This window comes from Gavialis gangeticus, unplaced genomic scaffold, assembly GCF_001723915.1.
Source record: "Gavialis gangeticus isolate Ggan-Ray unplaced genomic scaffold, GavGan_comp1, whole genome shotgun sequence".
NCBI lineage: Eukaryota > Metazoa > Chordata > Crocodylia > Gavialidae > Gavialis > Gavialis gangeticus.
In genome coordinates, this window is record NW_017729032.1 from 97,012,633 (window position 1) to 97,022,931 (window position 10,299).

The 10,299-nt window shown below is 40.1% G+C and overlaps 1 protein-coding gene across 13 annotated transcripts in view; it reads left to right on the forward strand.

Moving 5' to 3' along the window:
* The window catches only part of LMO7 (LIM domain 7), a 167,889-nt gene that overhangs the window by 111,645 nt on the left and 45,945 nt on the right, over positions 1 to 10,299 (forward strand). For 9 of the 13 annotated variants that reach the window (XM_019524710.1, XM_019524705.1, XM_019524708.1 and 6 more), the window contains exons 7-11: positions 1,492 to 1,744; positions 3,379 to 3,582; positions 4,009 to 4,722; positions 6,678 to 6,707; positions 9,283 to 9,400. In XM_019524710.1, the coding sequence (XP_019380255.1) occupies positions 1,530 to 1,744; positions 3,379 to 3,582; positions 4,009 to 4,722; positions 6,678 to 6,707; positions 9,283 to 9,400 (1,281 nt within the window). In that variant the 5' untranslated portion in view covers positions 1,492 to 1,529. Of the gene's footprint in view, positions 1 to 1,491; positions 1,745 to 2,777; positions 3,066 to 3,378; positions 3,583 to 4,008; positions 4,723 to 6,677; positions 6,708 to 9,282; positions 9,401 to 10,299 lie in introns of all 13 variants that reach the window. The other 4 variants (XM_019524718.1, XM_019524717.1, XM_019524716.1 and 1 more) reach the window with 3 other exon arrangements.

Below are 10,299 nucleotides of genomic sequence, written 5' to 3' on the forward strand. Positions count from 1 at the left end.
TTCTAGTAGTTATATTTCTTTTTTGTAGCCATAAATGAGATTTCTACATCTTTTTCGTATATTGTTATACACCAGTATGGGATTAAAATATTTGGAAATTTTGGATTTACTTTGGTTCCTCATTTCATATGTAAAGTGAGGATGAGGCTTGTGAATCAAATCCCTTCAGTTGTTTCTGTGTGCATCATTTTCCAAGTGGTTGAATGCTTTTAAAATTGGAAGTAAAAGACAGTACACATGATTGCAAGCTCTACTCTTTTGAGCAGACCTGTAAACTTGGGCAGTTTTCACATTTTAGGTTATAAATTGTATTATGCTACTTAGTCAAGATTTCAGATTCATAGAGTAATTTTTGTATAGAGAGCTAATTTTTGGATGCTTTAGGTATTAATTAGAAGTACATTGATACATCAGTCCGATATCAGATCAGCACCAATATAAAGAAAATTGACTGTATTGGAAATTGGGCTGATGTGGCTGATTAATGTGGCCAATAAATGCCCTGTGCATGCATGCAGCTGCAGTGCAGCATGTAGGTGGCAAGGAGCACAGCCCAGCAGCTTGGAGAGCTGTGTGCAGCTGATAAGTCTGTGGTGGAAGGGACGTGGGAGCAGGAGCAGATCAAGGCCTCCATGGGGAGTGGGGCCAGGGCAGGCACTGTCCTGCCTGGACGAGGCAGGGTGCAGAAAGGAGCTGTAGTTCATTGGGGGTGGGGGGAGGGGCACCTCAAGAGTGCATGGGGAGTGTGCACAGATCTGGAAGCACCACCCCCCCATGACCTCCCAGGGGGCACACAGCAGTAGACGCTGCCCCCCTGCATCTCCCCAGACGAGCCATGGCTCTGTCCTGCGCCCACCCTGTCCCGACTGGACAGCACCCCTGCCCCAGCCCCATTACCTCCCTCATTGCAGGGGCCTTGATCTGCTCCCACCCCTTCCCTTTCCCCTTTCACCACAACAGACTTGCCAGCTGGACACTGCTCTTCAAGCTGATGGGCTGTGTATCAGAAATTGGATTGGCATCGGCTGATATGCCACCATAAAAATCGGTATCAACTCCAAAAATCTCTATCGGTGCACCCCTAGTATTAATCTAATCAGACTGTAGAGTTCAGGTATCACTACCTGAAATATTAACATGTACCCTTGCTGACTAATTTCAAAGGTTAGTGTTTATTAAGCTTATTACTTGCATTTGCCAGACTTTAAACTTAGGTCTGGAAATCAGCACTTTGCTCTCAAAACCCCCCCACAAAAGAAAAGTAATGCTAGTATACAAATTGAGTTCAACCTACTGGATCTCATCACAGCTTTGTGACAAACTTCTAAAAAATACCCTTGCTATTGTCTTGTCTATAGCTTTATGAAATCTGAGCGGAAACTTGAGAATGTGCACATGTATCTACTTTTATTTTATGGCATTTAAAGTGGTATCTTGAAGTTTGTCTTTAGGGGATAAATTGCATTTCTGCCTTTTCTTTTTTCTTTTAAGGTTGTGGAAGTGACACAGACTCTGAACTGCCTTACAAAATGCACAATTCCCATAAAGATGACATGTCCTATCGCAGACTTTCTGCGGTTGAACCAAAGCCTCTTACAGATTTCAATCGTTTCTTACCCAGTAAAAGTAAACCGGCAGCATATATGCCAGCACCTTTGAGGAAAAAGAGGATAGAAAAAAATGAGGACAACAGAAGAAGCTGGGCAAGTCCTGTCTCCACCGAGTCAGATGGAACACTTTCAAGGTACTAGCAGGTTATCTGAGTAAAGTAGGTCTTTTTTTTTCATTGTGACATATTGGCAAATACAATAAGCTTATTCATTACACCAAAGAGAATACATCTTTTCTGTAATCCAAATGACAAAATTGCAGATAGTTTAAGACTTAGGTTCTTTGTGTACCTAGTAGTATGTGGATAACATTTTGAAAATGGTACAAATTTAACAGTGGGAATTTATGATCTTAAAGTGGAGTGATAAAATGTCTTAAATACGTTTTACTTTTTGGCTAAAGTGTCGTCCCAAAATTCAGTTGTTATTAATTACTAGCTATGTTTTTTTTAAAAATGCATACTCTTTAGATTAATGTCTGAAAACAGTCCGATACTTCTGTGATTTCACCATCTTCACTTTGTTCCTGCTTTGATCAACCTCAGTGGGCAAAGAAAAGATGCTTTAGCAACCTGCCAAAATAGCAGAGCAGAATGCATGTTTACAGATCCAGCTTCCCTGCAGATGATTTCCAAGTATGACAGTGGTTCTGAATCAGAAGATGAAAGAAGGCTGCCTGACGTGGACTTGGATGATTTGGCAAAACGTAGATTCTTAATAGTAAAAAAGAGCCCAGTGAGCCTTGCTGCATCTGCACGTCTTTATATGTTGCACAAAGACTCTCCTAAGTCTTTTTCACGAGAGAGTTATCCAGCTCATCCATTAGCTGTGCTACTTGAACCAATGAGGTCAGACATACTAGTACTAGATACAAATAACTATCCTACTAAAATTGCAACCTCTAAGAAGTGTAAACTAACAAGCATTTCTAATAACTTTTAACATAGCCAGTAAATGACTACATCTTCTGTAGCTGAATTCTTATTCTTTTCAGGTCAAATAAGATGCTATTGTAACCATTTAACTTTGTTTTAACTCTGAGGTAATGGAACAGGGAGCTAATTTGCTTCATTTACAAGGCAGAACTTTTGCAACAAAAAGCATGTCTCTTGCTCATGTTACATTGTTGTTCCTAAAATATCTTCATTGATTGGATATTTTGAACAGTAACCAGAAGAGTCAGAGACACTCGGACCTTAAAGTGGAAAGCAATCCAACCATCCACATTCATTCAAAATTTTCTGAGTATTCTGATGATGGCGAAGAGAGAGCCATAAGCATCCCAGATATTGAAAAGGATGATCTATATGTTCGCAAGCTAAACTCAGCAGTGACAAAAGCAATGGTTTCTTTTGACAAGTTTCTTCCTAAGTTTTGGACTCCAGAAGAATTAGAATGGAAAAAAATTAAGAAATATTCTTCCAAACCTTGGTATAAGGAATTTCAGGGGTTCAGGTGTGTGTTTATGCATGCTCCTGTTATTTTTCCTGTATGTACAACCTTTAACTGGAGTGTTGCTTAAAGTGTGTGGCTGCATCCAGAAACTGACTTTTTTTTCATCATCATCTCCACTGGCTTCCTTTTGATAGCAGCTGAAGGTTTAACAGCATTTTTAGTGGAGGTTTTGTGCAGTTTTCTCTGACAGTGGAATTTAATTGATATGTTGTCTGTGACAAGCTATAGCACTTTTCCCTCTGTGTGCTGTGCTCCAGTTATTCTAAATATTTCCTTACGTTCCCTCCTTTTCATTCCTTTTGCTACTCTACAGCCAAAAGAGATCAGATTCTGAAGATGAGGATTCAGTCTATAAACAAAGCAGTGCTGCTATTGGTAATGAACCAAGGCTAAGTCTTGATTTGAACAGCCATTATGGAAAGGATCCAAACCATACTAAACAAACTGCTGAATATGCGCGAAAATCTCTGTCACAAATGGCAGAAGGCAGAAAGATGGAGTCTTCTGATCAACCCAGGTTGATATCATTGCATAAACTTGCACGCCCCTGCTGCATCAAAGGACCCTACAAGTTATGCAGCAGTTAAATTAATTTAATGGGTGTCGCCTGCAATATTGCTGGTGTACCAAATTTAAGTGCAGAAATACAATAAATAGCAACTTGACTACCTAAATGTAAAGGTCATAGCAAACTACAAAAGATTATTTTGTGCCTGAGAATGCGATCTCTTTGTTTCTACAATGGTGGATGTGCTGTCTTGACACTTTTAGAGTGGTGGACATGCTGCAGCGTTGTAATTGGAGAAAATGCTGAATAATGTATGGGTGTTAGTCTAAATATTGCAATTGTAAAACAAATATGCTTCTGAATACTTTTGTCTTGATTCAACTTTTCTTTTGCCACTTAATGATATTCTATCTTCCTCCTTTTTATGTGCTTCAGTCAGTTTTCATTACTTCAGGCCCTGCAAAAATATACTGACTACTTGTCTTCTGAAACAAAGACCAAAATTGATCCTACTTCTGGCCCTAGGCTCGTAACATGCAGAAAGAATGTTTCTTTTACACCAGGATGCAGTCAGAAGGAGACTGAGAATGGAGAACTGTACCCAGACTTGGAAAATGATGATTTATTTGTACGGAGGACTGGTGCTTCCCATGTGAATCCAGTTGTTCTTCAGGATCCTGACTATTTTAAAAAATCCTCTGAGCAAGAACCTTCTCTAGAGGGTGAAATAATTTTACAGCCCAGAGAAGAGCAAACTGTGATTCCAGACTTAGAAAAAGATGACATGATTGTTCGTAAAGCCCAAGCACAGAAAAAAGCAGTGCCTTTATCAGGTGCTCCAGACAGATACCATCCTGCACTCTTTCCTGATCCTTGGAGTCTTCCAGAGGAAATCCGGTCCAAGTTCCTTTGCTTACTTGAGAAGAGCAGCATGTTGCAAGAGAAAAAAAATGCTGGTGTGGTGTTATCACCCTCTTCACGACAGAAGGATGATATGTTGACTCGAAAGATTGACTCCTGGAAAGTAGGAAGCATTGTGCAGCCGATCAGTTTTATACCAGGTCCATGCAGTGAAGAAGACTGGAAAAAATGGGAAGCTATCCGAGAAGCCAGCAAAGTTAGACACAAGAAGCGGCAGATGGTTGAGAGGTCAGGTTGTGTATCTGCACAGACTAAGTTTGTATCTGAATTATTGGAACTGTCCCTGTTTAAGGAAAGCATCATCTTGTACTGATCCATGCATGCAAGTGTGAAGGCTTCAACATATGTATTTAGTTATGTAATCCACAAAAAAGCTTCATTTGCTTTCATTAAATTTTGCTTTGGGCTGCAATACCATATTTTCAACCATAATTAGGATATTTCATGTTCCATTATGACTGCTGGTAACTTCTATCAAGATACCAGCAGTGTCTCAGATTAATATACTTCTTTTTCATGGCTGAACAGGCACATTCATTGATTACTCAAGAGACCATAGAAGCTGAGGTGTAGGTTTTCAATATAATGTTCCTGAAGCCCATGGCACATGCTCATGTCAAGTCACTCTGTGATCTGATCATGCGGCATGGCAGGTGTGATTGTTGGGACTGGGGATCGGATCCCAATCGCACCCTTTGCCATTGCCTTCATGATCCTGAGTTCCCTCTGCACTGACAAGTTGAAAGCCGGGTGTCTGCTCCCCCATGTAACCTGGGACTGCCCTGGAGCTGGGACCAGCAATCAGCTGTTTGTCATCCTTGAGTCTGTTTGAGGGTTTCCTCCTGTGGAAGTTTAAATGCTGTTTTCAGCAACTCCAGTAGGACTATGGAGAGTAGGGTTGCTGAAGATTTTTCCCTACCAGAGACTGTAAAGTGTAAGTGAATGGTTTCAAGTTGCTGGCATCGGGTGCATGTGTACCACCCTTGACATTTATCCCATGATTAATATGTTAACTGTGGTATAAATGTAATGTGTAGAGAGGCCCTGAAGTACATGAATGCTTTGATTCTTGAAGGGTGTTGGTAATGCCCGTGAGCTAGGATTAAAAAAGGTCCATAAACTAATTTTTCACAGCTGTAGGCCTGATATCTGAGGTAGAAAACACCCGTAACCCTATGCCCTTTAAGGAAACCTATGCTGAAAAGAGAGGGTGCATACGTATGGCGCTAATTTAGTTTCCACTGGAATATCTTCACTCTCCCAATCATAACATGTTCCCTGCTTTCAGATATACTCTTTTTTTAATTAATGTTCCACTGCTCCATCCCTGGGGTGATGAGAACCTCTCTCTCCAGTCTGCGCTGTAACTACTGCTCTTTTTCAAATGTCATGCTCAGTCCTGCAGAGTGGTTTTTTCTGAGTTTGTTCTTAGCACTGAAAATACGGCATTGCGAGTTGCAGTTTTTCATGTTCTGCGTCCTTCATTTATGATTGATACATTTTCTTGTTCCAGCCAATACTTTTGTTGTCTCACTTTATACTTCAGCTTCACACAGTTAACCAAATGCAAGAAGTGCTTAGCAGTATATCTCAAATATTTGAAAATAATTGAGCTGTTCTAAGGATTTTTCATTAAAAAATATTTTTTAGTAAATAAAATGCCTTTACTAATGTTTTGTATTTTAAATACATCCAGCTGGATGTATTTGGGTCTGTGTCATGTGTGTTAAGCTGATTACTTTTGGCATTTGTTTAATTCACTTCATTTATTGTGTGCCTTAAAACCTAGGAATGGGTGAATTAATTGGAACCAAAGTAGAAATTTTTGTTAGGACTGTGTGGTTTTAATTTTCATTTATTGAAACAGTTGTGGTTTGCATGTATTCCTTGTGGTTTGGCAGTGCTGGAAGAAGTAATTCACAGTCTTTCCAAAGATAGAAGCACTAGAAATTGGGATGGAGAGGTTTGTTTCAAAAGTTTATGAACTTGATTTGCCAAAGTGTGTGGTTTCTGAAGTTTCTGTCTAGCATTTGAACTGTGGCGTGCTCTAAAAAGCTTGCAAGCCCTAACCATTTGAGGTTCACCCATTGCTTTACTCAGAGCAGTTGCTTACCAAACTTTTTAATGTTCTCTTGCTTATCGTGGAAGATGCACTGAAATTAATTTATTTTTGGTTTTCTCAGACTGTTTCAAAAGCTTTCTGATGAGCATGGGTAAGTTTGATAAAGACATGAAAGGTATTACCCTACCACTTTGTGTATGTTGTTTAACTTTTTTATGCATGCACAATAGCTAAAAACTCTTGCTTGAAGCAACTTGTGCATGCTGCTTTGTAGTTCTGCGCTTGGGCAATATACTTAACAAGTATAGGAAATCCAATAGCTGTGCTTGTGACAGCTTCCTTGTGGCATAAAGCATTGCATATGCGGAGAACAAATTTTAATCACTCATGTTGTTTGGTATTTTAAAATCAGCAGTGGAATTTGTTTTGCTAAAACTTTACACATGGCAACTATATATGCATAAATTGGGTTTTTAGATATTCATCAGATATGCAGTAAGTCTAGTACATGTATTTTATTTTGTTTGAAATAGGGCACAAGCGAGAATTCTGGAGCTGTTTTAAAGATCTATGGTACAGGAAGGTTGGAAGATTTCCCAGCTACTCCAAATGTATCAAACAATGCAAGATAAATCATCTAGAAAGACTCAAGCAAGTCGATAGCAGATAGCTTTAAAGTGAAATTAGTTTAGAGAAGCATTTCTGTTGGGTTGAATTTCTTGTCTCAGCATGTGACATTTAATCATCTTCATCAAAACCTGACATCAAAACTCAACTTTTTGTGAAAAAGGAAGATCCTTGTAGAGGAAGATAATTGAAACTCAGAGGGGCAAGTGATAGTGGATTTTCTTTCGAGATTTTTGAAAAAGTATAGTCTGTTAGAAAGAGATTGCATTTTCTTGATATTGTGTAATTATCCACAATATTGAGTTTGTTATCCACAATAATTTTCTGCACGTGATATAAAAGTTAACTAGAAGAGCAAGGAAGGGCTAGAGAATGGTAAATAAATAAGTATCCAATGAAATAACCATGGGATTGTTAACCAACGTCCAGAGCCTTTGGTTACTAGAGAAAAGGTTTGACCTCTTCCTAAACCTCAGGTGGATATGACATGAAGTCACCAGACAATTTTGTACAACATATTCATGCTTAGGTACGCTGAAGTTTGGAAGGGAAAAAACATGGTCAGGGCTTTACCTAAATGTTTGCCAATATAGTTAACTTGCACAATGCCTTTTAAAATATTATTAGGCCAGATTTAATTTAATACCATTATTTTTTCCCTTTCAGTGTACTCCATTGGTCTTGCAATCCAGTGCCATTCCTTGTCATTCAGGTGGTCGTAGTATTCTTCAACCTAAAGCTAGGTGGTTGGGAGCAGAAGTGACATTCTTCTGAAGCATTAGAATGGGAGAAGGCTGTCATATCTCTCTGACTACGGCTGAGTCTTAAATCTGGAAGAGGTTCTAACAGGTTGCAGAGAATAGGAAATAAAGAACTTGCACAATTTCAGAACCTCTTCTGAATGAATAGATAAACACAAGACCTCTTAAAATTCCATGTTTTTTTGACCTAGTAACTATTTATTGATGGCGTGGAAGAACTCAAACAAGTGTGCAACAGAAATGAGTTTATAGTTTGGTGGCTAGGGCACTCTTACAATATGGAAAACAACTAATATGTAATACTGTCTACTTCTCAGTTGCAAAAATTCCATGGGGGATGAGGGAGGGAATCAGTGCTTGTGCACATGCTTGCGCATGTTGCAAAATATTTTGAAAGGTCTGCGTTATGATGTACAAAACCTGCAGAAAATTGTCATGCAATGCAGCTGTCTTCTGTCTTAATGACTTAATACCGGTGAGAGCAGAGAAGAAAGTAGCACAGGAATGGATGTCAAATATGGCAAGTGAAGTGAAAGAGAAGAGAGCTATGGGAAAATTTAGTAGGAAGAGAGTGGGTGACAATGCAATAATGGAACTTGAAATTGGTATGGACAGCTTAATGAAAGTTGAGAGAGAATAAGATTATTCTAGCTGTTGGACATTAAATCAAAGAGTCAGGAAGGCTGAGAAGGAGGAAATTGGGAAGTCATGGCACGAACCAAACTGCTTTTTGGTTCATGGAGCATGGAGTTGTCTTTAGAAATGTGTGGGTGGCTGCAGCTTGTGTGTGTGAGTGGGGGGGGAGGGATTGAGAGGCAGAGGTGTTCATAATTTGTATGAGAAGTGATAAAATTTTGAAAGCTTTTGTATGAAGAAAGAGAAGGAGGATAATTGACGATGGTTCCATGATTGTGGGCCTGAGCAATAAGTAAAAATGGCAGAACTGCACACATGGAGGGAGAAAATGGGATTTGGGGGTAGAGGAGAATTTGAGTGGAAAGAAGCAGCAGAGATCTGTGAGGAGCAGGCAAATGTGAAGAATCAATTTGAATGATTAATACAAAGCTGCAACAAAATCACAGGAGCTGCTGCTTACCTTTTCTAGTCTTATTAGAACAAAGATACTGTTTATTGACATGAGCACTGGCATTGTTACACATCCCAGCCTGCACGTTCAGCTACTTGTCAAGGCTTTGTATGTTTTTACTATTTCGTGCTCCATTTAAAACTGCTCCCTCCAAGAGCTTCATCTTATTAACATAAATCCCTTCCTTTCAAAAGTTCCACTTGAGTAAATATTGGCACAAATAAATCTAAGCATAACAATGCTTTTCCTAGGAGTAAGTCTTTGACTGATATCAGCGCAGATGAACTGCAGTCAATGCGCAAGATTCGTTTTGAAGAGCTACAGAAAATAAAAGTCCAGCTACAAGAACAAGACCAAAGGTGGCAAGATGTAAGTGTTCCCTGCCCCCAACCTCTGTGCACATACACCTCTAAGGGCATGCAGTTTCTGTCCTGTGTTACTTGAGAGGTGCTGAGTACATTCAACTTCACTTAATCTGTAGGCTGTTGTGTCCACTCTGTATTTCACACAACTGAGTCCAAAAAGACTCAGTCCAAACAATTGCCCTAGCCTAGATTATTAGAAGAAGGGATGAAATCTGATGCCTTAATTCTTCTACTGCATCTTATTGAACTCTGCCAGGTAAAAATTTTTCTATTGTAGCCTTTGAGGACTAAACAGTAAATACCAGCCTGAAGGCTGCTTTCTGTGTATGACAATAAGGCCAAGTGCAGAATTTGCACAGAAACCAGTATAAGTGATTGGAAACCAGTCTAAACCTGCAACAGAACAGAAGTTCAGCACATATAGACCAGTTTCAAAATAGTGGAACCTGGGCTAAGATAGATCTGGATGGATGTAGTACTAGACTTAATCAGTTTAGGTCAGAGCAGTATATTGAACTTCTGTACCATATCCCATAGCAAATCACCTTTCTTCACTGTCCTCTGGCATCACAGGTGCCCCTTGCAGGGCAGTGTGCTAGCCTTGGCTGGTGCTTATCTGCAAAGGGTGAGCACCGGGCCAGCCTTGCTCCCAAGCTGGCACAGATAGAGCCTCTGTCTCCTGCCTGAGCAGCTGAGTGGGGGAAGGACAGGGTGATAAGAGCCATCCTGCACATGGCCCTGGTCCTGAGCTGGCACAGCAGGTGGGGTGGGGAGAGCTCTTCCCTCCGCTCATCACTCCCACCCAACCCACTTGACAGCTGTAGCCAGGAGCCAGCTTAGAGCCAAACTGTCTGCCATGCCAGGAGTTAGGAGCAGAGAGGTGGGAAGCAGAGACCCCTGCTG